Source organism: Panicum virgatum, chromosome 6K (assembly GCF_016808335.1).
Source record: "Panicum virgatum strain AP13 chromosome 6K, P.virgatum_v5, whole genome shotgun sequence".
In the NCBI taxonomy this organism is placed as follows: domain Eukaryota; kingdom Viridiplantae; phylum Streptophyta; class Magnoliopsida; order Poales; family Poaceae; genus Panicum; species Panicum virgatum.
The window spans coordinates 12,044,060-12,071,746 of record NC_053141.1 but is presented as its reverse complement, the minus strand read 5'-3'; the positions used below and the strand labels follow the sequence as shown (position 1 = coordinate 12,071,746).

Here is a 27,687-nt window from a genome sequence, read left to right as displayed (position 1 = left end):
GTCAGCTATCGAAGCTGGCAGCTCCGCCACCTGGATTGGGCTCATTCCAAATGGCACCAGTGCTAGGCTCGCTTCGGCCGCCCAGTCGGCAATCTGCTGGGCTCCCACGCGCTGGTCCTCCTGGTGCTTCCGGACCGCCTCCTGTACCGCCTCTTGCACCCGGGTGTCCAGAGCCGCCTTGGCCACCTCCACCTCACAGGACCTCCCGTCGAGCTCGCGGGACCTCTCCTCGAGCTCGGCCTTCCTCTTCTCCGACCACTCTTTCAGCTTCTTGAGGGAGTCCCGCTGACGCCCAAGTTCCTTTTCTATGCCGGTGGCGTGGGCCTCCCACTTATAGAGGGACTTCCGGTCCTCCTCCAGCTCCGCCTCGGCAATAGTCAGCTTGCCTGCTCTCTCCTGCAGTTGCTCGCGTAATCCCTGCAGAGTCACAGAGAAGACGTCGAGCTCCTGCCTCCGGACCTCGAGACCCTGGCTGCGAGTCTCCAGCTCGGTCTGCTGGGCCGCGAGGCAAGTCTCGAGGTCGGACCGCTGAGCCGCGAAGCCAACAACCTCCAGGGCGAAATCCTTCTCCCACTGCGCCAGGGTTTTCTCTCGGTTCGACAATGCGAACTCCCGGTCAAACACCTTCTTAAGGTTGGCTCGGTAGGCCTCTTGGTCCGCCTTGAGCTTCGACCGGGCTTCCGCAGCACGGGAGGCTTCAGCCTTCGTGTGCGCTTCCAGGCGGGTGTGCCAGTCGGAGAGGCGCTGGCGCTCGCTCTCCAGAGCAGACCACTCCCGCCAGAAGGCCGCCTCGGCGGAGGAGGTTGCCTCCTCGATCGACCGCCGGACCTGAAACAGCACCTGGGGAAGGGGAGTTACTTCCTCCTCCGGGAGTTGGAGCTGCAGAAGCCGCCTGCCAAAGACCACCTCCAACTCCTCCTCTGCAATAGGACCGGAGCTGGAGGTGGGGGCTTACGCTGCAGCACTTGTCACCGGCGCCTCCGCCGCCGCCGCATCCTGAGCGGCTGCGCCCAGCACCGGCGCCTCCGCCTCCGATGCGTCGGGTGCGGCTGCGCGCAGCACCGGCGCCTCCGCCGCCGCCGCATCGGGTGCGGCTACGCCCAGCACCGGTGCCTCCGCCGCCGTAGTGTCGGGGGCGGCAGCGCCCAGAGCCGGCATCTCAGCTGCCGCAGCGTCGGGTGCGGCAGCGCCCAGCACCGGCGCCTCTACCGCCGCCACGTCGAGTGCGGATGCCCCCAGCGCCGGCACCTCCGCCGTCGCTGCATTGGGAGCGGCAGCACCCAGCACCGGCGCCTCAGCCGCCGCAGCGTCGGGTGCGGCTGCGCCCAGTGCCGGCGCCTCCACCGTCGCTGCGTCGGGAGCGGCTGCGCCCAGCACCGACGCCTCCGCCGCTGCTGCGTCTGCTGCGCCCGCTACAGGTGCCCCCGCCGCCGCAGTGTTGTGTGCTGCAGAGTCTGGTAATGGCGCGCCTGTCAGCATCACATCGCGCATCACCGGGCTGGCAGAGGTCGTTGTACCTGAGGATTTCGCACCCGCCGTCGCCGCTGCTGTCGCTGCCGAGGCCGCAGCCGCCTGGGCACCAGCCGACGAGCCGACGATGGTGGAAGAACTGCTGGGGCGAGGAGCCCTGGTAACAAAGCGGAGAAGCCTTCAGCAAAAAGCAGGGCACCTGTCACAGGGGAAGAAAGCAGAGTAACACTAACCCAGAAGTGTCGGGTACCCAGCGTCCTCGGAGGCCCGACCTCCGCTCCTGCTGCTGCTGCTGCTCCCGCGACGGCGATGCAGGCGCAACCCGGGGCTGCTCCAGCTGCTGCTGCTGCTCCCGTGGCTGTGGCGCGGGCGCAACTCGGGGCTAAACCTGTTGCTGCTCTTGCCGCTCTCGCGCCCGCTGCAGCTGCTCCCGCGGCTGCTGCTGCTGCTGTTGCTGCCGGCGGGAGGTATCTCTCGGCGGCGATGGTGGCGGCGCAGTCACCCCCGAGGACCCGCGAGGGCCGGCGGCCCGAGAGCTACCCTGGCTCGCGCCCTCAGAGGTCCTCTGACGCTTCACGGCCGGCTCCGAGACTAGGGTCCCGTCGCCCCTAATTAGCCTGCGCCAGCCTGCTTCTCCCGACGACGCACCGGAGCTGCTCTGTACCTGGCTGGATCCGGCTGTGGCGGCGCTACTGGCCACAGCCTGCTTCCCCTTCGTGGAGGCACCGGACCCTGCGGTGCTCAGTGTAGCTTGATCCCCTGATGCGCCAGGGATCTGGAGCCCACAGTTCGGATCGCCCCCGGTCTGGCGTGGGGCCAGCCCCCCGTCGTCAAGAGTTGGCAGGGTAGCCAGCACCGCCACCCTCGCGGAATCCTCGCAAAGGGGAACAATACCCTGAGGGAGGATCAGGTTCTCTGGGATGAAGGCGTCTCCCGTCACGGCCCGCACCAGGACCTCCAAGGCTTCCTGGGTCAGGTCGCTCCCCTCTCCGCGGTGGGTCTTACTGCAGTCGTTGAGGCCGGTGAAGCTCCAAGCGGGGCGCGGGCGCTGCTTTAGGGGGGCGATCTGGCGCTTCATAAAGTCTCCGAGCACGTGCCACGAGGTGAGGCTGCTCTCCTCCAGCGACCTGATCTTACCCAGCATGGAGTCGAATTCCGGCTGCAAGGACGGCTTGGCCCTCCAGGATCCACGGTCGGTGGCAGGTCCCTCGGTCGGCAGGGCGAGGCGCTCGTTGGCTTCGGTGATGGCGATCACCCAATCCCTGCACCACTCCTCCCACTTCCCGCCAGTAAGGCCGGGAATGTAAGGAGTCGGCAGGTCACTCCTTATCTGGAAATAGTACCCCCCCCCACTTCGTCCTTGCTCCTTCCGAACCTCACCAATATGAAGAAGTAGCGGAAAAGGATGATGCAGGGCCGCACTCCCACGAACATCTCGCACAAATGCACGAAGATGGACATCAGGAGGAGGGAGTGGGGCGTCAGGTGCTGAAGTTGGAGGCCGAAGTCTTCCAGCAGCAGTAGCAGGAATGAAGAGATTGGCAGCCCCACGCCGGTGGAGATGTGCGAGGTGAATAGCACAAACTCCTCGGCGCGGAGGTTGCCAAGGGGAACTGAACCTGCTCGGACCCCCCAGCCGGTCTCCTGAGCACTCCACCCGAGCAGGCGGCGCACCGTGTTCAACACCTCCTCGTACTGGAAACGGCGAGGATGAGAAAGGGATGCCATCTCTCTGTGGAGGTGAGGAGCAGCCTGCGTGGGGGAGAAAGGGGAAGGGAAGGCTCGAAGGCAAAGGGGCACAAATGTTGGAAGGAAGAAGGCGAATGCGGGAAAGTAACCGCGGTATGCGGTTCGCCCCGTTATAAAGCCTGACTCAACCGGCGTGCCCCGGAACCATCGCTGGAACCCAAGCAACGCCCGCACCTGGTAACCAACAAAGGTGTGAAAAGGCGGGATCTGAACCATCGCCCACTCGCGAGGCGAGGCGGAAACTGAGCTGACGTGCGCATATTAAGCGCTGGCGTGGCCAAGCTTTTCGGGAACTGCGCCGGTGGTAAATGTACCGTTTACTCCGGCTGCAACAATGCCGAGCATCGCGCGCATGACGAGGTGAACCACTGTGCGTGGGGGCCATGAGTCAGTAAGCCGTTGCGATGTGATGAGGCAGCAAACAACCCGACGGATGGTCAAAACCGGTCAAGGCCCCTGCAGCAAGAAGCTTCAAGCTGTGCAGAGCCAAATCTCAGTAGTGGCCCCACCTGTGGGCTCGTACCTCCCCAAAGGTGGGCCCGGGGGCCACTGTCGGTACCCTGTAGCAGGGATACCCACTCTTACTGTGGGAAGGCAGAACCCGCATAGTTATCCATAACTGCGCGCAAAGGACGGACTAGCCAGGCCCCACGGGTCAGGCTCTTTCCTCACCAGGCCAATGGCCCCAGACCTGTTCTCCGCCTGGGGATAGGTCTGGAGACGCCACGTGCCCCTAAGGAGTGGAAGCTCCATGTTGACAGCCGAGGCCTCGGACCCCCCGTAAGGGGTCCGGGACCTCCTGCGTCCATCCGGACCGCCTCATACTGCGTGGGGGGGTCCGGAGCTGCCACGTGTCCCGGAGGCACGGGTTCGAGCGCGAGCCTTCCGCTGGAAGACTCGCCCACCCACTGCATTTAATGCAGATGGTTAAGGCGTGCTCTGCCACTGCGGCACGCGGGACAGCCTTCGTCAGGCCTCACTGTGCACCACGTATTACCAAGGTACACAGTGCAGCCGCTCCCACGCAGAGCCCGTCTGCATAATTAAATTGATATGACGGCACGGCACTTTTCCATCATGCCTCCTACGCCGCAAGCTACACAGCCCATTCAGCTACGTGGCAGACGACGCCTCTAGCTACGTCTAGCATCGTCCCGACAAGACAGCGCCTGGACATGAGGAACGAGGGACTCCAGGAGCAGGCAAGGGAATCCAGGAGAGAGATCTCCGTTGCCTGCGACGCCATAATGTATGAACAGTACGTTATTTTATACTACACCATTGGGCCCACCTATCGGGGACCCAACAGCCATGTACGCGCCTCCCTTGAGATATAAAAGGGAGGCGCTCGCTGTGCACTACAAGCTCTCCAGACACACAAGCTCTCGCGAACTCTCTCGAGAGAAGGCAATACAACACACAGTGGACGTAGGGTATTACGCTCCGGCGGCCCGAACCACTCTAATCCCGCTGTGTTCATCGTGTTCGAGAGGGAGATCGAACTAGGACTAGCTAACCCCTGAGTACACACCCTCTGGGCTAGGGCGGGTGCCTTCCGCCACCCGGCCGTGGTTTGCAGCACCACGACAGAAACTAAGGAGACAAGGGGGCAAGGGTGTAGAGCAATGGCGGCAGCAAACGGTAAAGATTTTAAGTTACCACATTAGGTTTTATAACCTAATCAATGGCAACTTCAAAAATACAGTGGTAGTCCAAACGGTACTTTCACTATTCAGATCTATATTGGAAACACTATTACCCTAAGTCATTTTTTCAGGGATACCATTCCGAAAAAAGAGGTTGGTAATTCAATTATCAAATTTCGTACTCCAAACAAATTACCCTGAGTATGCCATGATGTTTTGGATCCTTTTTTCCAAATTCTGGGATTTGGATACTAGGCCCGGGGGCTGAGGGGTATGTGTCATCAAAGATTTGTTTCTCAAAATTATTTGGCAGACATTTACTTAAATTCAAGATTTAAAGATGAACCCTCGGCCTGAATTTTTTGATTCAAACTCAGGCTCGGGGGCTACTCCATATGGAGTGTGATTGATCATTGCACCCCATAAAAGAGAAGACTATTATCTGAGGGCGTCAAGACTACTCGAGCAGGAGCACCACGCAGCTTCGGTGCAGATCAAGAAGTACTCGGAAGGCATGAGTGTTTTGCCGGGAGCACCTACCGGAGCGTGACGAGAGAATCACGCTGGACTGCTGGAGGATGAGGAGGGTCACGAGTACAACACGACCTACCTCACCGGGAACTTGTGCGGAGCCAATGCTGATTGGACAAAAATACATTTTATGGTTGGTGCATTTGAGTCCTTTGAGTTTGTTGTTGCTGCACAATTAATGTTCCTTATTCTTGGATACACAAATGAATTATCTGAGTGTTTGCAAAGAAGAGAGCAAGATATTCTTAATGCAATCTCTCTAGTTAATGTTGCAAAGAATAGAATGCAGCAACTGAGGACTAATGGTTGGGATCAATTCCTTGAAAGAGTTACTTTGTTTTGCAACAAACATGGTGTCCAAGTTTCTGCTATGGAGGATAATTATGTGCCTTATGGAAAATCAGCACGTTATGCTCGGAACCAAACAAATGATGATCACTTCAGAAGAGAAATATATATTGGTGTCATTGATCAAATTAGTCAAGAGCTTGATTATCAATTTGATGAGATAAACATGGAGCTGCTTTCTTGTATGTCGGCCTTCAATCCTTCCAACTCATTTGCTTCTTTTGATGCACAAAAGGTACGTAGACTAGCTGAGTTCTACCCGAATGACCTGAAAGTCCATGATTTGCTGAAACTTGAATTGCAACTTGACAATTATATTGATGATGTGAGACAAGATGATAGCTTCAAAAGCATAGAGAGTCTTGTTGGCCTCTCAGTTAAGCTTGTTCAAACAAATAGACACACATTGTATGATACGGTTTACTTGCTTCTCAAATTGGTATTGCTTCTACCCGTGGCGACGGCAAGTGTTGAAAAAGTATTCTCTGCAATGGCTTTAGTCAAAGCTAAGAAAAAAATAAGTTGGGCGATGGTCTTTTTGATGATTGTCTACAGACTTTCATTGAGCGGGATATTTTCTTTGAGGTGGATGAAGATGATATAATTGAGACTTTCATGAACTCTAGAAACCGTAGGCCAGACAAGAAGTAGCATGGTAATAATCTGTTAACCTTCCTATGTAAGCTTCTTTTCATTTGGACTTAATATGTTTGAACCATTTGCATTATAATTTATGGAATCTTGGTACTTAATTGTTGAATTTAAGATATGCAATGTTAATTACCAAATTTTAAGATTGTTTACCGAATTATATAAGATATATATACTGTTTGTATACCGAATTGCAAGTGAAAAAAATATCACGGCATACCCTTTATTACTCAAATCCTAGGTACGCCACTGCACTGGAGGATGAGGAGGGTCACGAGTACAACACCACCTACCTCACCGGGGACTTGTGCGGAGCCAATGCCGCCCTCAGTGCAGGATGGAGAAGGTTTGCCAATCAGCACAAGCTGGTCGATGGAGATTGCTTGGTCTTCCACTTGATCGAGACCACAAAGTTCAAGGTGAGAGTGATATACATCTTGCGTAACAGAATGCCTGAGTCATCCATGGAACTTGCGAGGTGGCTGATTGGTAACCTTTTTTATGGATGTTTTGAGGAAATTTTGCCTAATAATTGTTCAACCCATGTATCTAAGTACAATTAGTGGTGGAAGTTGTTACAATAGTTGGAATTGTGTTACATCAATTCGTTCTGCAGTTTGCTTATAGCTGAATTTGTCGACAGAACCACCTGACATATCTACTTTCTCCTAAATTATAGCCTAAATTTTGGGAATCAGTGTTATTTAGAAGGAAATAAAAATCTAACTTGTTTCAAGCTTGGCCATTTCTGCAGGAAATAATCCACGTTTGTACAAAATTTGTCTAATTGAAACTGAATATTTTTTTTTCTTTTGCTATTGTTTGATGTTCTCATGACTGCTATCTATAATGTTATTCCAGTATCATGACTCCTTAAGGATTAACTAGGAGAAATTTATGTATTCTACTCTTGGCCAAGCAATTTATTTTACGCAAATGGCTCAGGTCTACATAAAGCGAGCAAGTTCTTACTACGAAAAGATGAGTGATGAAAGTAGTAGCTTCTAATATGGTGATTGGAGCACAGGTAAAATGTCACCTTCGTTGTTTGCGGTGGTTGAATGAGTGTTTCATACTAAGATTTTGGCCAACTCTCCCATTTCCAAATTAGTTCCAGACTTTCAGCTCATCAACAAAGTTAACCCTTATCTTGCCAATTCCATTTGTGAAAAATACAAGGATCTTTGCAGGGGTTTGGTTTAGCGAACTGATTTAGATCATTCAAAGTAGTGACATTGCAAGAAGAATATCTTCATGACAGATGGTGATAGGAATTGGATCCCTACCAAGGCGTGGGCGTAGGTTGTAGGCGTGGGAAGGAGGAGGAGGGAGGATGATGCGCGCCCGACGGCTTCTGGGCGTCGTGGTCGCGCAAGGAGGAGGAGGCAGGTGGGTTTGAGAGGATTGTGGAGGAAGAAGTGACGGCTATTGCGTGCTACAGTACCGTGGTGCTACAGTACCGTGGGTACTGTTCACGAGGTAGCGGCTAGGGTTTGGGGGTCTCCCGGCTCCCTGAGGGAAGCCGAGTGATATGATTGCTCTTGTTTGATTCTCTCTCTATTGTTTAGGGATACTTATATCCTTTTACAAACCAACTAATTTATGGAAACAATTAAAATATCTAAAGGAGCAGATCTTAGCCACTAGTGCGACGGCGGCGTTGATACGTGATCATCGGTGGCGGCTGCACCGGCTCGGGCGCATGGGCCGGCCGGGCCTGGCCCATAACATCTCTCCGCTCCTCGAGAAACAGCTCGTCCTCGAGCTAAAAGTCGGGGTAGCGCTCGACGAAGGACTCCCGTGGCTCCTAGGTTGCATCATCTGGAGGGAACCCCTGCCACTCCACGAGGATCTCCTAGGCGCCATGCTGGAAGCGCGCCCGCCGCACCCGAGCCGGAGTCAAGACCACCCTGCTATCATGAATGGGCGGCAGTGGCAGCGTGGACGCAGGGGGTCACCGTGGAAGGGCTTCAGCAGCCCCACATGGAAGACATTGTGGAGGCGCGACCCCTCTGGAAGATGCAGGCGATAGGCCACCTGCCCGATGCGCTCGATTACCTAGAACGGACCTGCGTATCGAGGGCCGAGCTTGCCCTTGGGACGGCGCTCCAGCGAGTGGGTCGGCCTGTGTGGCAGGCGGAGCCAGACCCAATCACACACCACAAACTCCAGCTCGCGGTGGTGAATGTCGTAGTAGTGCTTGGCGTGCTAGCGAGCCTGGAGAAGACACTCGCGGACGTCGGCGAGGAAGGAGTCGCGGTCACGGAGAAGCATGTCGGCCGCGTCCGTCTGGGCTACGCCGGCGGTGTGTGGTAGAAGCGCCGGCGGGGGCGCCCGTAGACCACCTCGAACGGCGTCGCCCGAAGCGTCGTGTGGTACGAGGTGTTGTAGCAGTACTGCGCCCACGTGAGCCAGTCCACCCAGGCTCGTGGGCGGTCACCCGTGGTGCACCGCAGGTACATGGCCAGCACCTTGTTGACGATCTCTGACTGGCCGTCCGTCTGAGGATGGAACACCGTGCTGAAACGGAGCTGGACGCCGGCAATCTTGAAGAGGTCGCGCCACATGTGGCTCGTGAAGACGGGGTCCCGGTCGCTGATGATGGACGTCGGGAAGTCGTGGAGCCGAACGATGCCGTAGAAGAAGGCGCGGGCGACCGACGAAGCCGTGTACGGGTGGCTCAGGGCAATGAAGTGCGCATACTTCGAGAAGCGGTCCACCACGGTGAGGATGACCGACTTCTCGACGACCTTGGGCAGACCCTCGACAAAGTCCATCGAGATGTCTGCCCACACCTGGGCGGGAACCTCGAGGGGCTGGAGCAGCCCCGATGGCCGCTGCGTCGACATCTTGTTGCGCTGGCATGTAGGGTAGGCATGGACGAACTCCTGTACCAGCCGCCTGTCGTGGAGGAAGTAGAAGTCGGTGCGCAGACGCTGTAGGGTCTTCTGGACGCCCTCATGGCCAGCTGAATGGACCAATGAGAGCACTCACTGACGTAGGTAGTGCTAAGCGGGCACGAAGATGTGCTTGCCATGGAGAAGGAGCCCTGCGTCGGTGTGCCAGGGCGCATCGACGCCCCCGGCCAGGAGCCGTGCGGCCTCCTCGTCAGTGAATGTGGCCACGCGGATGTCGTCGAGGAGGTCGAAAGACGGACCGGAGATGGCGTGGAACTCCGCCGCGTCATCGGAGCTGAACTCGCTGTCACGGCGGGAGAGGGCGTCCCCCGCAGCGTTGAGGCGCCCCGGGCGATACTCCACGGCGAAGTCGAACCCGAACAGCTTGCTGAGCCACTGGTGCTGTGGGATCATAGACAGCCACTGGTCGAGGAGGTACTTTTAGGCTGTAGTGGTCGGTGCGGACCAAGAAGCGGCGCCCCCAGAGGTAGGGCCGCCAATGACGCACAGCCTATACCAGGCCGATGAGCTCCCTCTCATAGGCCGCCAGCTTGACGTGGCGGGCGGCGAAAGGCCGGCTGAAGAAGGCCAGGGGGCCGGACCCTAGGTGCAGCACCGCGCCGAAACCGGTGCCGGAGGCGTCGCAGTCTACCACAAACTGCTGCTCGAAGTCCGGCATCTGCAATACCGGGCCTGTCGAGAGTGCCTTTTTTAGCACCATGAAGGCCTCCGCCACTTCCGCGGTCTAGGCGAAGGCCTACTTGCGTAGGAGGCACGTCAGGAGGGTGGCAATCGCCCCGAAGTCCCGGATGAACTTCCGGTAGTAGCCTGCGAGGCCCAGAAAGCCGCGCACGCCTCATGCTGAGCGTGGCTCCGGCCAGGATGCGACCGCCTCCACCTTGGCGGTGTCCATCGCGACTCCCTCGGCCGAGATAACGTGGCCGAGGTAGGCGACTGAGCAGGAGCCGAAGGCGCACTTGAAGCGTTTGAGGTGGAGGCCGTTGGCGCGTAGCGCGTCGAGGACGAGGCGGACATGCTGCAAGTGCTCAGACCATGACGGGCTGTATATCAAAATATCATCGAAGAAAATGAACACAAACCGCCGAAGGAATGGCTGCAGGATGTCATTCATCAGGGCCTGGAACGTGGCCGGCACGTTGGAGAGACCGAACGGCATGATGAGGAACTCGAAGTGGCCGTGGTGGGTGCAGAACGCGGTCTTCTCCACATCAGCCAAGTGCATGCGCACTTGATGGTAGCCCGAGCGCAGATCGAGCTTGGTGAAGTACCTGGCACCGTGCAGCTCGTCGAGGAGCTCATCGACCACCGGGATCGGGAACTTGTCCTTGGAGGTCTTGTCATTGAGCGCATGGTAGTCGATGCAGAAGCGCCAGGTGCCGTCGGCCTTCTTGACCACCAGCATTGGTGCCGAGAACGGGGAGGTGCTGGGTCGTATGATGCCCTGGGATAGCATCGTGACACACTGATGCTCGAGCTCATCCTTCTGCAGCTGTGGGTAGCGGTACGGCCTGACCGTGACTGGTGCCGTGCCCGGTAGGAGGTGGATCCTGTGGTCGTAGGGGCGGGACGGAGGGAGGCCGCGCGGCTCGGCGAAGACGTCGTCGTACTACTTGAGGAGGACGTCGAGGAGTGGGCGCTCGGGGTCGGCCGAGAGCGCGTGCAGGCGCGGCTCGGAGATGTCGACGCGGGGTGATCCGATCCCGCGCCAGACGATGCGTCATCCATGCCACCAGAATGCCAAGCAGAGGTTGTCGAAGTCCCACAGGATCGGACCCAAGGTCCGCAAGTAGTCGACGCCGAGGACGAGGTCGAATCCGCCCAAGTCGATGCCGAAGCAGCTGATGGCGAACTCCTCCTGGCTGATATGCATGGCCACATTGCGGGCCACCGCCCCGCATGGCACGCGGTCGCCGTTGGCCACCGTCACTCGCAGCCTAGCTATCGATGTCACCAAACCGAGATGGCTCATCAGATCCTTGTGGATGAAGTTGTGCGTCGAGCCGCTGTCGAGGAGGGCCATCAGACGGTGTCCGCCGATGTAGACAGGGACCATCATCGTGTCCTCGGTGTGAATGCCGGCGATGGCGTGGAGGGAGACAACCGGGTCCGGCTCCTCAGTAGGCTGGGCGCCACTGCCCCCGGCCGCAGCGTCATCCTCGCCATCGGACGTGTAGTCGGCCACCTCCAGGTAGAAGAGGCGTTGGCACTGGTGGCCACGTATGTAGGGCTCGTCACAGTTGTAGCAGAGGCCCTGGCGACGGTGTTCCACCATCTCAGCCGGAGTCAAACGGTGGAACGGTTTGGGCGGCGGTGCCGGTAAGACCGGTGCAGGAGCGGCTGGCGGTGGCAGCGCCGGCGCTGGAGGAGCTGCGCGTGGCGCAGCTGGCGGCGGCAGGGGCAGGTGCTGGGGAAAGCGCCCTGCACGCTGTGGAGAAGCGGTCGCCGTGGCCGCTGCGCGACGCTCGAAGGCCTGTGCGAGATGCATGGCATCCTGGAGCGTCTGGGGTGTGCGGAGCTCGACATCGACACGGATGTGATCCGGCAGACCCCCCACAAAGAGGTCCGCTTTCTGCTTTGGCGAGAGCTCCGGGGTGTGGCACACCATAGAGTTGAAGCGCTCCTGGAAATCTTGGACGGTGACGTGCCAGGGAAGCCGGCCCAGCTCCGAGAGGCGGTTGGAGTGAATGGCCGGCCCGAAGCGTTGGTTGGCGAGCTCCTTGAAGCGCTCCTATGACGGCAAGCCCTCGTCCTGCTCGAGGGTGTAGTACCAGGTCTGGGCCACGCCAGTCATGTGGTACGAGGCGAGCCAGACCCGGTCGGAGGCCAGCGTGCGTTGTCCCCTAAAAAACTGCTCACAGCGGTGGAGCCAGTTCGGTGGATCTTCAGTGCCGTCGTAGGTGGGGAAGTCGAGCTTGCTGAAGCGCGGAACCCCCAGGCGCTCGTGTGCGCCGGCAGCTCCCGGTGCGCCAGGCGCGCCCAACGGGTTGGGCTGCGGGATGTCGTCGAACACGGGCAGCGGTGATGGCGAGTGAGGGAGCGGGATCTTGGTGATCGGCAGGGTCGGCGAAGACGTTGGGGGTGCCGTGGACAGCGTGGCGGCGGCCGTCGATGAAGAACTCGCCAAGGTTGTAGATCCGTACCCTGGCATCCCATAGGGCATGGACGCCGCAAGGGTCGATGTCGGCGGCGGTTGAAGGCGCGACTCCATAGAGGTGATGCGCGCCTCCATGCGCGTCTCCATGTCGCCCATGCTGCTCAGCAGCTTGGTCATCAGGGCGTCCAGACCCTCCATGGTTGGCGGCGGCAGCGGTGGCTCAGACTTGTCGTCGCCTGGCATATCTGATACCAGATTGATAGGAATTGGATCCCTACCAAGGCGTGGGCGCAGGTTGTAGGCGTGGGAAGGAGGAGGACGGAGGATGATGCGCGCCCGACGGCTTCTGAGCGCCGTGGTCGCGCAAGGAGGAGCAGGCAGGTGGGATTGAGAGGATTGTGGAGGAAGGAGTGACGGCTGCTGCCGCGCTACAGTACCTGCGGTGCTACAGTACCGCGGGTACTGTTCACGATATTGTGGCTAGGGTTTGGGGGTCTCCCGGCTCCCTGAGGGAAGCCGAGCGATATGATTGCTCTTGCTTGATTCTCTCTCTATTGTTTAGGGATACTTATATCCTTTTACAAACCAACTAATTTATGGAAACAATTAAAATATCTAAAGGAGCAGATCTTAGCCACTAGTGCGACGGCGGCGTTGATACGTGATCATCGGCGGCGGCTGCGCCGGCTCGGGCGCATGGGCCGGCTGGGCCTGGCCCATAACAGATGGCTTCAATGTCTAATAAAAGTACTAGATACTGTAATGATTTTTTTGAACTGTGGTAAAGTTTTTTTTTTGGGGTGGGGGTGGGGTTACAATCAGATTTTCCTTGCCCTTTTTTGACTGGCAAAAACACCGATGTTCCTGCACTATATAAGGGGAGGTGGATGGCAATTAGCCTCATTTTGTAAATTGATGCTTGTCCTAGATTTTGTTGGGTCCATTTCTTTGGTTCATTTTACGCGGCTATTTGGTTCCTCTGATATTGGCTTTGCGGTGCTAATATCCAGTCTTGGAGCAGGCTAAGCTATTTCTCATACAAGTTTCTCTTGCCACCATTAATTCTCTAGCTTGTTCGTCACAATTCAGGCGGCTCTAGACTAATAAAGTCATTAACTGAACATGGGCCTGCATCCTGCGTACCTTGACGTAGATTAGCAGTCTAAAACAGTCAGGTTATTAGGGCCTAACTTGTAATTAGCAGTCTAATTCACTCAAGCAGTTCACTGTTCAGCATTGATCTCGAAGCGTAGTATTCAAAATGAGTGCTCAAGGTGAGAGAAATACTCAATGAAATTTAGCATTGCCTAGATATTCAGAATACAAGTTAATTTATAGTGGTTTAATAATCAATGGTGCACATATGAGAAAAGATAAAGCTTGCTTGATAAGTCTATATTACTGTGCTTTACAATACTCGTTGTCTTGAGTCGGCCATAATAACTTAGGATGCAGATAAAATGATATCCAATCCTCAATCAATATTGTCTAAAGTGTACATGTATTCAGAAAAAGTTAATTAATGGTACAATTAAGGGAAGATAATACTAAAAAAGAAGTAAGCTAATTGCATAGAAGGTAGGAGTGTAGAACAAGAAGTATGGTGAAGATTGTAAAGATGCATGGTAAAACAACAAGCATTCTGTACACTTTCCTTCATTCTCTCTTGCCAACTTAACAAGCCGGCTTTGAGCTATGAATAATGCTCCGTTTGATCTAATGCAAATCAACGGGCAGAACTTCTCGATTAATCGTGGAATAGATAACTCTCGCTAACTTCCGCTCTCATGGAGAGGGAGACGCCAGAGGTCGTTGCGCCGGCAACCTTCCTCCGTGGGGAGGAGGGGGCGTCCCCGGAGCAGGGTTCACCAAACCGGTGGGAACCCGGTCCGGTTTGACCGGTTACCAGTCAAACCGGTCCGGGCCGGTTCCAATTTCGGCCGGTACCCAATCGGCCAAAATTCAAAATTTAAATTTAAATTTAAAAAATAAAAAATTCCTAAAAATACTTCAAGGTGCGATGAATCTAATGGTGTCAAATTTTCTCAAAAATTCGTTCATTTAGTATTGTTTGCGGGGATTTAAAGTTAAATCAAAAAAAGAAAAAGAAAAAATGGGCCGGCCCATTAAGGCCCATCGGTCAAACCGGTCAAATCGGCCGGTAAACCGGTCAAACCGGTCGGTAAACCGGTAAAACCAGCCGGTAAACCGGTTGCACGGAAGCTTTTGAATTTGGATTTGAATTCAAACCGGTAAAACCGGCCGGTAAACCGGTCGGAACTGGTTGCACGGGAGCTTTTGAATTTATTTGAATTTGGATTTGAATTCAACCGGTTTCCACAGGTTACCGGTCAAACCGGTCCGGTAAACCGCTACCGGAGGGCGGCGGTTTGACCGGACCGGTCGGTTTGGTTAACCCTGCCCTGGAGTCAGTTCGCGCATGGTTGGATCGCATGATTTTTGAAAGGGAAATTTGTATGTAGCACACTCAGAAAGAGTGGTTTTGTGTGGAGCACACCGTGAAAGCTGAAATTGTCTCCAACACATCGTAAAATTGTAAGTTAGTCTCCAACACACCACGCTGAGTTTAATAATCAATTTTAGCTTAGAGATGGTGTAAAAAGACCATTTTGCCCTTAGGCCCACTTGTCATCTTCTTCCTCTTCTCTTTCATCATCCTTTCTTCTCCGCTGGTGAAAGAAATCGGGTGCTCTAGCCTAAGAGGGGGAGGGGGTGAATTAGGCACTAATAAAAACTTTGACCTATGGCTCCAACTAGTTTGCACAAAACTTAAACTAAAACAAGCTATCTAGATGTGCAACTAGGTTGTTCTAGTGTGAAACCCCTATCCCAAAAGAATTATGCACCCTATAGCCTTTCCTAACAAAAAAACTACTCTATGAAAGTAAAGGCACAAAGGTTGCAAGTAATAAATGCGGAAGCTTAAAGAGCGGGATAGGAGATAGCAAACTCTTGACGCGGGTGTTTATCCCGTGGTTCGGTTAGCCACAAAGGCACACCTACATCCACGTTGTTGTAGCACTCACTAAGAGTATTGCTACTCGGCCACCAAGTCTCTTCCGTGAACACAATCACGGTCACCTTGGCCCCGGGTTCCACTAAGGAGCTTCTCCACAAAGGATGGGGGTCTCCACGTCCCCCGCACAAAGATGTCGTCGCCGCTCCACACCAAGTCGGAGGGTCGATGACGTTGCCGGCGAGCTTCACGCTCCAAGGTGCCGGCGCACCACACTCTTGTTTTGGTTCGCTAATGAACCACAGCACAAAGGCTCTAAGCCTTGCAATCTCACTCACTAAGAGCTAATCCTTTACACAACATTCTCAAAGTGTGCTAAGGGCTAAGGATGTGATCTTGATGCTTTTGTATGGCTTGGAGATGTTCTTGGGTGTGTGTGGGATGTCCAGCAACTCCAGCAATCTTCAAATGGCCGGGGTGAGGCGTATATATAGGCCACCAAGTCTTGTAGCCGTTGCTCCAACGGTCAGCTGAAAATCTGCGTATCACCGGAAGAACCGATGCCTCTGGCAGGGGTAGCGTCGGTTCTTCCGGTGCTCCTGATCCGAAGAGCTTTCAGGGCGCTGCCCTGAGACCCGCGAGGGGCGGCTCCCCCTCGACCCCGGTCCGCAAGAGAAACCGGGTAGCGGAACCCCCGTAGGGGCGGCCCTTCGGGCCTTGCTACGCCTATCTTCTCTTTCTTTTTGTCATCACTTGAACCTAAAAGCCTGAGAATGATCATCTTAACAATCATATTAGTCCAAGTGTTGTGTTGTCATTCGATCACCAAAATCACTCGAAATGGCATAAATGGTGCCATGTTCGTTACAGCTGGCCACTCTCTCTTATCTTTCTTCCTTCTCCCGTTGTTCCCTCCCTTCCACCGCCACCTCCCCTCCCTCTTCCCGTGCCGCACTTCCCTCCGACCCTCCCCGCCGCCACCTCATGCGCTCCTCCCCTCCTCCAATCCTGCGGCGGCTGGCGCGCAGGGAAGCCAGCACGGGGGAGCGGCGTGGTCGGCTCGCGCAAGCAGCCGCCGGCGCAAGGGTACGGTGGCAGCCGCTGCGATGGAGCCAGCGCGTGGGAGCGGTGGCAGCCGCTGCGAGGGAGCAGGCGCGGAGAAGCGATGGCAGCCACCGCGAGGGAGCCGGCGTGGGGGAGCGGCGGCGATCAGTGCGTGGGAGAAGGTGCGAGGGACCGGCGGCGGTGCGCGGACTGGCGTCGAGGGGCGGCCACAACGTGGGCTAGCGGCGGCGCGGGCTAGCGGTGACTCCTCGGCTGCAAGTCGCGCGCGGCACCGCACCTCCGCGCCGCAGCCCGGGCTAGCATCGAGGCGGCGCGGACTGGCGTTGAGGGGCGGCGGCGGTGTTGGCTAGTGGCGGCGCAGACCGGCGCGAGGGAGCAGGCGCAGGGGAGCGCCGGCGGTCGATGTGCTGGAGCGGGCACGGGGGAGCGCCGGCGGTGGCCTGCCGGAGGGGGAAGAAAAAGATGACAGGTGGGCCTGAGGGCAAAATGGTCTTTTACACCTTCACGCTGCTAAAAATGATTAATATACTTGGCGTGGTGTATTGGAGACAAACTTGCAATTTTACGATGTGTTGGAGACAATTTCAGCTTTCACGGTGTGCTCCACACAAAACCACTCTTTCAGAGTGTGCTACATACAAATTTCCCTTTTTGAAAGGGAGTTTTCCTAGAAGTGTGGCAGAGCCGCAGAGGGAACATGAGCTTTCTCTCGGACGCCTTTAGTGAACTGGCATGTGAAACACATCATGATTAGTCATTGTTGGTAGTCTATTATTAGGACAATCAACTTGCAAGGGCATAGAAATTAACAATGCAATTCTAAAGCACATATCCATCAATAGCAAATGGTTTGATCTGTTATGTTGTAGATGTAGGGCGTGCTTGGTTGGCCGCCATAACTTACCACGCCACAGTTGAGGCCGACACACGAAATATGGTCACTGCTTGGTTACTAATAAACCTACAGCATGCCACCGCCTTTCCAGTTCATTTTCTCACCACAGTTGTGGCGGCAAAATTTGGCGCCACAACTTCGGCAACCGATGGCTGGCAACCAAACATCCCCGTACTCTACTCCTGTCAATGATATCTTGGTATCGGAGGGTAGGCTGCTGATTTTTGCCAGAAAGGTAGCGAGGAAGATCCCTTGCTATGAGACACTGAATTTTTCATTGGATCGAAGGCCTCCACAGGATCGATATTTCAGAACATGTCCCTACTAGGGGTCCTCTGCAACTGTCCTTGGTATGGGGTGAGACGACACTTCGAGTGCTACGCCATCAAGACTTCTACCGTGTGCTTCTACGATTCCCGTGAATGCGCGCCTGATGCGATCATTGTCCACACTCCCACTGTCAGAGAACGGAAACAATTGCATCTATCGGAGGTTCAGCAGGTGCTCGATGCCGACCGGTGCAGTGCCACTCTATTCAGAGTCCAGGTATGACAGAGTAAGCTTTTGGAGACTTGGCATGACCCCCGGCTCGAAGCGCAGACGTGAGAAGAAATCCCCACCGCAGTAGATTTTCAGGTGCTCCAGAGCTGGGAATCCCCCGGGGCCAAAAGCAATGGAGGCTCCATCTTGAGGGCAGCTCTGCACCCACAGGTTGAGGTCGTTGAGTGAGGGCAGCTCGCCGAGGATGCTGACCTCGGCAGTTGATGTCTCCTTGACACTGAGATTCAGGTGGATAAGGCTTTGGAGATCGCCATTGATCCATCTTGGAGCTCTAGGCAGCAGCCATCGTATCAGTTCCAGTTTCCCAATCCGATGGAATGGGGGATGCGACAACGATCCCAGTCTGTCGTTCACATCATGTGCCCATTGTCCGATAGAACAAATGCACAGACTTCTGAGGTTGCAAAGTTTCCCAAGTGAGGTCACCAAAGCATCTATCTGTGTCTCTGTTGGAACCTGTCTATTGTCGAGCTTAAGGTCCCTCAGATTGGTAAGCACACCAAGGTCGTTAACGTTCCTGAAATCCGAGATGTCGAATCCTTCGAGAGTGCATAGAGACTTCATTCTGCCTATGCCATCAGGTAGCCTTGTATACAGTGGAAGGATCAGGTGGCGCAGCCGAAGCATCCGATGGCAATTTTATTTCACAACAACAACATAGCATTTTTTCTCAAGCAAGTTAGGATAGACTAGAGATGAAACCCAAAAAAAATAAAGGTCATGATTCAGGCACATTGATAGCTAGTCTCCAAGCACTCCTATCCAAATCTATCTCTTTAGAGATATTCCAATCTTTAAGGTCTCTCTTAACTGACTCATCCCAAGTCAGTTTAGGTCTATCTCTACCCCTCTTTACATTATCGATCCGCTCAAGAACCCCACTATGCACCGGCGCCTCAGGAGGCCTCCGTTGGACATGTCCAAACCATCTCAGCCGATGTTGGGTAAGTTTCTCCTCAATTGGTGCCACCCCGACCCTATCCCGAATAGCTCGTTTCGGACTCTATTCATCCTTGAGTGCCCGCAAAATCACCACAACATCCGCATCTCTGCTACACTCAGTTGTTGGACATGTCGTCTTTTTGTAGGCCAACATTCAGCACCATATAACATTGCCGGGCGAATTGTTGTCCTATAGAACTTGACTTTTAACTTTTGTGGCACCCTTTTGTCACAAAGGATGCCAGAAGCTTGACGTCATTTCAACCAGCCAGCTGAAATTCTATGCCTAACATCTTCATCAATGTCGCAATCTTTTTGTAGCACCGATCCTAAATACCGAAAAGTATCCTTCTGGACCACCACTTGCCCATCTAGAGTAACGTCTCCCCCCTCATGTCTAGTCGCGCTGAAATCACACATCATGTACTCGGTCTTGGTCCTACTAAGTCTTGACCCTTTCGACTCTAACGTGCGTCTCCACAGCTCTAACTTCCTATTAACCCCTGCCCTACTCTCGTCAACTAGCATCACATCATCAGCAAAGAGCATGCACCAAGGGATCTCACCTTGTATATCCCTTGTGACCTCATCCATCACTAAAGCAAATAGATAAGGGCTCAATGCTGACCCTGGTGCTGCACCCCTTGACCACAATGAGAAGGAAATTGGTGGCTGATAAGGAAAACAACAGCTAGCAAGCAGTACATACGTTTAAGTAGACAGTAACATCAATGTTGATAATGTCTCCATCCTGCCAGTCAGTGGAAACAAGCATTACTGTTCAGCTCAAAATTAAGGAAGTTCAGAAACCATACCAGCTGATACATGAACAAAAAAATATATATCTTGTTTCAGAGCTACTAGTTTGCAATTGGTATGATGCAATCTAGTTACTTACGAGAATATTTACTGATTGCAATGTTATTCTGCTCTGTGGTTCCACAAGAATTTCACTAATTGCAATGTTATTCTGCTTCTATGGCTCTACAAGAAATGATTGATTCTAATAAACTGCTACATTCAAAGGCAATAAAATGGCTGGACCTGTAGCTCACGAGAATCAGGGATTCCGTGGCAGGTGCACTCGTTCACCGACGTGCAGACGCTTTTCGGAAACCCACCATATCCAAGTGGTGACGGGTAGGCGCCGGCGTCGACAATCATCTGGTGCACAGCCCTGTCGATATCATCCGTCGTCCCAGCCGGCTGCACAGAAAGGAAGAAGACATCACACACGTATGGGACTCAAATTTCTCCCGAGAAGACGGAACTAGTCTGATCTGCAAAAATGCTCACTGCTCACTTTGACCAGTGTTCCTGCATACTGCAGAACGCGGGCGGCGAGCTCGCAGGCGTCCAGCATACGCATGACGCTCTCGCCGTCGTGCACCTGCCGGTCCGGGCACACGGACGGGATGGCGTCCGCGCCGACGTACGGAGGCCGGGGTATGTGGTCCGGCACCCGGAGGCGCGCGCTGACGGCCTCCCGCCGCAGCGGCTCCCTTCTCCACCTCCTGGCTCCTCCGGCGCCCTGCTCCTCTGCGGCCCTTCGATTTGGTCGCCAGAAACTCTGATGTATTATTACACTTTCGTTGGGATTTTGGGCACGAATGGGAAGGATCGCTGTGTACGCGCACCTGCGGATGATCCTTTTGGATTCCTCCGTCCTCCGCGGCGTTCTGGATGGCACGCGGAGAGGGGCGTGAAGGGCGGCGCCGCCTGCAAGAAGCAGCGGTGAGGGTGAAGGGAGGCGCTAGCAAGGAATGAGGGCTTTCGACAGGAGTGAGGAAGGACGAGCACGCACCTGGACGGTAGCAGCGGGATGCGGCGAACGGCGATGAGGGGTGCTGGTTGAGCTCCGCCGCCGGGACCCTCGCCGCCATCGCCGTTGTTGGGTTGCAGGCAGGCCGCGGACGGCGGGAAGCGGGTGAGGATAAGACGAGGGACAGGTGGAGGGATAGTATTTTTATAGAACTGTCCTTTTTTTTCAACCCTTTTAGTATTTTTTAAGATAAAACCTTAATTTTAGGAATGAGCTTGAAGTTTTCGTCTCTATTTTTTCTCAGGCTATCAAGACAAGTAGGATACTTTGCGTGAAAACATTTTGCAAAATTCTACAAAGAATCAACAAAGCTATTGTTTTTTAAACATTTTGACGGGGGTACGGTCGTAGGGACCCGCGGTCCCCCAACAACAAGCACGCTTCCACTGGAAGCCAAACCAACCGGCCGGCTCGAAAAAGGCAAAGCGACGGACGGGCACGGCCCATCCGCCTCCCGACCGCCCCAGAAGCGAAAGGGACACGTGGTAGTTACCCGACCCAAGATATGCATGCGGGATCGCTCGGTACCGAGCCGTCCGGATCTTGCTCTCCAAGGAGGCAACATAAGCCGAGGCCATGGCAGCCATGGCCAGGGCCGGCCCTGAGGGGGTGCGGACGGTGCGACCGCACCGGGCCTCCAAAAATCGAGGGCCTCCAAAAATTTCTATGTTACGAGACATGTCAAGTTATAAGTAACATCTTTGTTTATAAGCCAGCTCATTTAGATATTGAAAGAGACTCGAATCATCTAAGTATTTGGCATGGGCTTTGGAACATTAGCCCAGGACTAATTTTGAGAGCTAATGTTTAGTCTTAAATTGGTAGGCTAAGCATTAGCCCAAGGTAGATTGTTTGGATCCATGGGCTAATGCCCACCTTCTCTCTCATTCCCATATCTAGGTGTGTGTGTATACTCACATTTTTTGTGGGGTTCATACTAAATTAGCCCCATTATCACCTCTTGAAGGGGCTAAGAATTTTGGGAGAGATAATCCACTTTAACTTAAAATTATCTCTCATACATCCAAACAGGTGGGATAATTTGGAGCTAAAAGGTGAGAGATAACTATTATCTCTATGTATCCAAACAGATCCATGACCCCCTCATAAATTTTGTAACCTATATTGTTGGGCGTGACATCTCTGTCCAGTTGGAGGAATAAAGCCGCGCCCTGATTTGATAGAGGAAAATCAATGGACAATTTCTCCAACATCTGCCCAACTACACGCTTCAGTGCCTTCTTGACATTCTCGCGAGACGCCGCCGCTATCTACAGATCGCCGATTTGCTACCTACTTATCATGCCGATTAGCAATTTGACTTTTTATATTTTTATAGTTAATAGGGGCCTCCATATTTTTTTCGCACTGGGCCACCAAAAAGTCAGGGCCGGCCCTGGCCATGGCAGCCCCCGTTCCCACTCCCGCGGAGCCGGTCCGTGCGCCCGAACAGGACCTTTTGACGAAGTCATAGTATAAACTATGCCACCTATCCATAACCACAGCAGAAAACGAGAGAGAGAGCGTCAACTCATCCATCCCGCACGCCATCATCATGACCGCATTGACACCACCCCATTCACGCCAAAAGATTGTGACCAAGCGAGGCCACCTGACAACGGCTGAGCGTCTATCAGCAGGCGTGACACTTCCAGGTCAAAGTCCGCGCAGGGAAGGACGTGCGGAGAAAGTATGGATGGACAGGAGACGAGACGACCGTCGAGCCCCGACCCTCAATCGAGCGAGGAGACTATCCCGACCGACCGGGATAGGACGGGAGCGCGAAGACCCGTTGCCCAAAAAAACTAACCGGAAGGACTGCCACCACTCCCGACCGGTGGAGCGGGACCCGTTAACTGACAAGAACAAAGAGCCCTCTCCAGCGGGCAAGAAGAACACGCTAGAGATAGAGAAATGTAAATAGGAGGACCCATCTTGAAGTATAAAAGGGGACCCCGCTCACGTAAGAGAGAGATCGAACTATTCCTTCACTACTCGAAAGTTTGTAAGCTCCCCTCTGCAACTTTGAGCACCTGGATTCAAGCAATAGAGTGAGAGAACCACCCCCCATACTGAACGTAGTTCATTTCCTGCCCGAACCAGTCTAAATCCCTTGATTCATTTTGTGCTAGACCACTCCAATCCAACGTGCGAGACACGAACAATCAGGTAGTTTTGTAGTCACTCATTTCCGATTGCGACACATTTTTTGAAAACAAGAGAAATATTCCACGTATAACTGTTTTGCATATATTGGCATATAACTCAGGTACTAAGATATAGGCCCAGTTCATTTTCACTAGACCTATCAAATCAAAAATAATTTTGTTAGTTAAGAGTATAAAATAAGAGTTCTTTTACAATGATTGTAAAGTACCAATAGGTAATATCATATACTTTTAGTATGATTTTTTCTAACCGTTGATCAATTAAAAATATTTATAAAAATTAAATTAAATTAGTATTCGGTTCCACTTTTTGGTATTTGGTCCCACATTTTAGAAGTACCAGATACTTTGCCCTACGTACTTCTACGTATTTTCAATCATTGTAAAATTTCTCCACTTTATTTTATGAGAAATTTTACGCTGATTGAAAAAGTAGGAGCCGTTCATCTGATAAAATCCTACGATGGTAAAAATGGTAAAAGTAGAAAGTACTAAGAAATACATATAGTAAAGTATCTGGTACTTTCAAAATGTGGGATCAAGTATCAAAAAGTGGGACCGAATACTAATTTAATTTTTATAAAGAAAAAACTTCAAAGTAAAAATACATAAAAATACCTTTTGATACTTTATAATTATTATAAAAGAGCTTAGCAATATTTTTTTACATAGATGGGTTCTAATTAGAATTTATTTAATAATTTTAATAGTAAGATTTTCTTTAACCTGGTAGGGCTTAAATTTAGCAGCTACGCGGAAATGATATAGATCATCCTATGTATCTATTGGAGCGTTTCCAACAATGGCCGATGTACTGCTTTTCTCTTACACCAAGTTAGCGCTAATCACCAGATAGCTAACATTATTTTTCTCTTCTAACAAATCAGCCACCAGCCACCAACCATAACCAGCCGAACAGAGACACATCTTCTTCTCTTCTTCTGTAGATTATTTAGGATTTAGAGCTTAGGGTAACCCTAGTCATCCTATATAATCCTCGTTAGATCGTCCACGTGGAAGAAAAAGGAGAGAAGTTCTCTTAAAAAATAAAATAAAATACCCCTAAAAAAAGACAAGAGAGGAGCGTGCAAACAGACATTGCAGGTCTTAAAAAGTAAAGAATGACTGATTTTATTTCATGATCATTTTTTCCAAATATGAACATCTCATTGATTTTTAATAAAACGATTGGTAAAAGTATAATCTAATGTTATCAAAGAATTTTCAAGCCAATGTGATTAACATGTTCTCAAGCTAATTGTTATTAAAGTTAGTTATAGTTAAAAAACATTGATTGCATATTTTTTTTCAAAAAATGAAGACCATCATAATGCTTTGACCTATCTTAATTAAAAAGAGTAAATTGCACCCACCATGCAACAACTTGGCAGGTGGATACAAATTGGTCCAACAATTTGTAAAGTGCTCAATTTAATAAAATTACTTGATAACTGGATGCAGATTGATCTAATAATTTAAAAGATATTTAATTTAGTGCAATAACTTGGTAAATTGGTGCATTCACAGTCCAAACAGTACATGACAATGTATTTGCTAACGTCATGTCACAATAAACAATATATTCACGTCTTGACTATAGATTTTCATGTCGCAATGGACGCTAATAATTTTATTCTCAGAATAAATTAATTATAGATTTATTAAAAATAATATATTATTTAACCAACATTACAACATAAACATATTAAGCATAGTAGATGAACATCAATAATTTTTAAATTTTATAAACGGAAATTGTTTATGGTGATCTAGTTGTTGCTTTTTCATTTATGTATAATTTTTTATTAGTTCAAATTCAATCAATTTTTAGAATTACACCATTAGCATCACTGAAACATTAAAGTCGATAAGAGAGACCCTGAAACCTTAAGTTTCTTCTGCGGTTCTGCTCATGTGTTCAACAATGCTCATGTTTGTTTTTGCTTATTACTTTATTTAGCTCATTTTCCTTTCTAACAAATATAGGAGGCTTTAAAAATATATGTACCAAGCTCCTAAAAGGTATCAAAAGTTTGTATCAATATATTGATTTTTTTAGTTTAACTGTACATATAATCAAACATACCGAAAATAATGAGGATGAATTTTTCAATATTGAATGTCAGATTAAATAGTTTTAATCAAAATTAAATCACTGTAAAAAATAATTAATATAAAGACATAATATTAATTTCTAAATACTGAGAATTTTTATCTTAACCAAATACATTGTCACACAGGCGCATCACAAAAATCAATGGTCAAATAATACTTAATAATTTGTCCTAATGTGAATATATTCTTTATTGAGACCTTGCGTTAGTTACGTTGTAATGTAATATTTGGACTGTGAATGCACCTATTTGCTAAGTTATTGTATTGAATTGGGCATTTTGCAACTTGTTGGACTGATCTGCACCCACCTATTAAATTATTACACTAAATTAAATATTTTACGAGTTGTTGGACCAATTTGCATCCACCTGATAAATTGTTGTATGGTGGGTGTAATTTACTTATTAAAAAAGACACTGTGAAAGCACTTATAAAACCATGGGTAAGACTGACAGAGTTGTTGGATCCGCCCTTCATCTGCCGCCTACGCGCACCTAATCCATACACCAAGTAACCAGATGACCATGCTGCCGATCCCTCCCGTTGCTCCTGGACCGGGTGCACTAACCCTCCCGTTCCTTTCCTCTCGGCGCCCCCAACTTTTTTGTACTCTGTTCGCTGGACTGGAGCTGGAGTTGATGGCTGGAGTGGTGTGAGAAAAAAATACTGTTGGCTGGCTGGTGACTGAAAACTGGTGTGGTGTGAAAGTAAAATGCTGGAGCTGCCGAACAGAGTGCGGAAGGCACAGCAGACGGAGATGGCGGAGGCGGTGGTGTACGAGAAGCAGAGACGGAGGCAGGTGGAGGCGAACAAGCGCAAGCTCGAGGAGCTCCTGCTCCACCACCTCTCCGCCGCCGTCAGAGAGGCCGCCGCCAAGCCGGTGGGTCCCGGTTGCTTGGCCAATGGCCTTGCTGTTCCTCGTCTGGCTCCATTGTTTTTTTCAGTCTGGGTTTGCCTTATCCGAGTCGGCGCTTCTGCAGGCCAGGTAGCGGAAGGCTCGGCCGCCGCCGCGGAGCCGCTCCGGCGGTCCAGCCGCGTCGCCAACCTCCCCGAGAAGCCCGATTACCGCTTGGGGAGGAAGGACCTGCCGGACCGGGGGTCCGCGACCGACGAGGAGCGGAGGCACGCCATCACGAAGGCCCAGGAGCTGGCCGAGAAGCTGGACTCCCGCTTCCCCAACTTCGTGAAATCCATTACCAAGTACTATGCCAGCGGAAACAAATTGTTTTTTAATTTTATCAGAAATTATATTGTTCTTACCTGTTGAAAATATTAATAACTTGCTGCAATGTCTAGGTAGCATAGTTGAACCAGAGACGTTTGTTTCCTGAACTCATTGCAAATGAGTTTTACTTTTGGCATTTTTGTAACGATTAGCGAACATCATACAAATTTGAGGACAATGAATTTTCTAATTTGAATGTACATGCCTGTTATGAACTCATGATACTCACTGTTTTCCTTGATCATTCCTTATTCTCAGCTCTGGTGATGGAACAAGATTGCTGGGCGTCTTCAACCTTTTGGCTGGCAAAACATTGATGCTCTACCACCTGTTACTAATTTGTGGGGAGGTGGATGGCAATTAGCCTCATTTTGTAAATTGGTTGCTAATTTGTGGGCTTGGGATTACGACTTGCACGGTTCAGAAAACCTGCACTACGTAAGAGAATCTCCAAGAACTTTGGTATATTGGATGAGTTTTCTAAAAAAGAAAAGGAAGACAAAAAATCTCAATCCAACAGAAACTCTATATACCTCATCTTCTATTCTCGTTTTCTATCTAGGGGTGCTGTTGGGCATCTTTGCCTAACGCTGAGCACTGGCCATTTCTTTTTAGATTTTTGAAGAAGCTGTTGGATTTTATCCTCTTTTCGCTAGCTATTTTGTTTTACGTAATAATTATATCAAAATTTTAGCTATTCATAGATACAAGAGCTCTTGGAGATGCTCTAAGGGATGTGGATGGCAATTTGCCTCATTTTGTAAATTGATGCCTGCCCCGGTTCCTGTTGGGTCCCTTTCTCTGGTTCATTCTACGTAGCTTGGGCGTTACAACAGTTCATTCATGAGGATCTAGTGACGTCATTAGCTGATCATGGGCCTGGCTCCAGGATTCAGGAGGCTCCATGCTCAGTAGAAAGCTTTTGCATCGGCCAGGACAGGCCCAAACCCTGCTGCAACTTTCACAATTGAGGTCTTATTTAGATTCAAAACTTCAAAATTTCAAAAGATTTGTAAATCAACTGCATGGTATACTAAATATAGTTGAAAAAAATCGCATTACACAAATGAACTGTAAGAGACGAATCTAATGAGCCTAATTAGGTCGTGATTAGACATTAAATTGCTACAGTAAAGCTACAATAAACATATGTTAATGATGGATTAGTTAAGCTCATTAGATTCGTCTTGTAGTTTACAGATGAGTTTTGTAATTAGTTTTTTAATTAGTCTATATTTAATACTTCAAATATAAAAAGATTCTTTTTCAAAATTCCAAAAGAGTGGAACTAAACACACCCTAAACCCCAAACCCAGCCGTAGCTCATCCCCTTCCATCACAGGCCTTTGCAAGCCTCGGCTACTTCCTCCTTTTTCTCACTTTAATTTTTTGCTCCAATTTTTCTTTTGGAAAAAAGATATCTTTATCTAGTGGTTGACCACATTTACTCTGTTCGCTAGGCTAGAGCTGGAACTGGTGGCTGGAGTGGTGTGAGAGAAAAATACTGTTG

At 51.3% G+C, this 27,687-nt stretch overlaps 2 protein-coding genes across 2 annotated transcripts; both read right to left on the bottom strand.

The window, feature by feature from the left end:
- Nucleotides 1-19,453: 19,453 nt before the first annotated feature.
- Nucleotides 19,454-20,811, bottom strand: LOC120711777 (methionine aminopeptidase 1B, chloroplastic-like). The gene is made up of 5 exons (XM_039997417.1): nt 20,652-20,811; nt 20,485-20,566; nt 20,151-20,394; nt 19,892-20,053; nt 19,454-19,598 (listed from the first exon to the last, which is right to left on the bottom strand). The coding sequence occupies exons 1-5, from the start codon at nt 20,728-20,730 to the stop codon at nt 19,539-19,541; spliced, it is 627 nt and encodes a 208-aa protein (XP_039853351.1). The 5' UTR covers nt 20,731-20,811; the 3' UTR covers nt 19,454-19,538.
- A 2,157-nt stretch (nt 20,812-22,968) lies between these two features.
- Nucleotides 22,969-26,422, bottom strand: LOC120713244. Its single transcript, XM_039999238.1, has 4 exons — nt 26,407-26,422; nt 26,019-26,155; nt 25,683-25,874; nt 22,969-22,974 (listed from the first exon to the last, which is right to left on the bottom strand). The coding sequence occupies exons 1-4, from the start codon at nt 26,420-26,422 to the stop codon at nt 22,969-22,971; spliced, it is 351 nt and encodes a 116-aa protein (XP_039855172.1).
- Nucleotides 26,423-27,687: the final 1,265 nt, after the last annotated feature.

What these genes read in the sequence shown, in the direction of transcription:
- LOC120713244 (XM_039999238.1), bottom strand. An exon ending in AGGTCCTTCCTCCCCAAGCG is followed by an intron (nt 25,875 to 26,018) that starts GTAATCGGGCTT and finishes CAATGGAGCCAG; the next exon opens with ACGAGGAACAGCAAGGCCAT.
- LOC120711777 (XM_039997417.1), bottom strand. Translation starts at nt 20,730, where the DNA reads ATGGCGGCGAGGGTCCCGGCGGCGGAGCTCAACCAGCACCCCTCATCG. An exon ending in ATCCCGCTGCTACCGTCCAG is followed by an intron (nt 20,567 to 20,651) that starts GTGCGTGCTCGT and finishes TGCTTCTTGCAG; the next exon opens with GCGGCGCCGCCCTTCACGCC. An exon ending in ATGCAGGAACACTGGTCAAA is followed by an intron (nt 20,054 to 20,150) that starts GTGAGCAGTGAG and finishes CTTTCTGTGCAG; the next exon opens with CCGGCTGGGACGACGGATGA.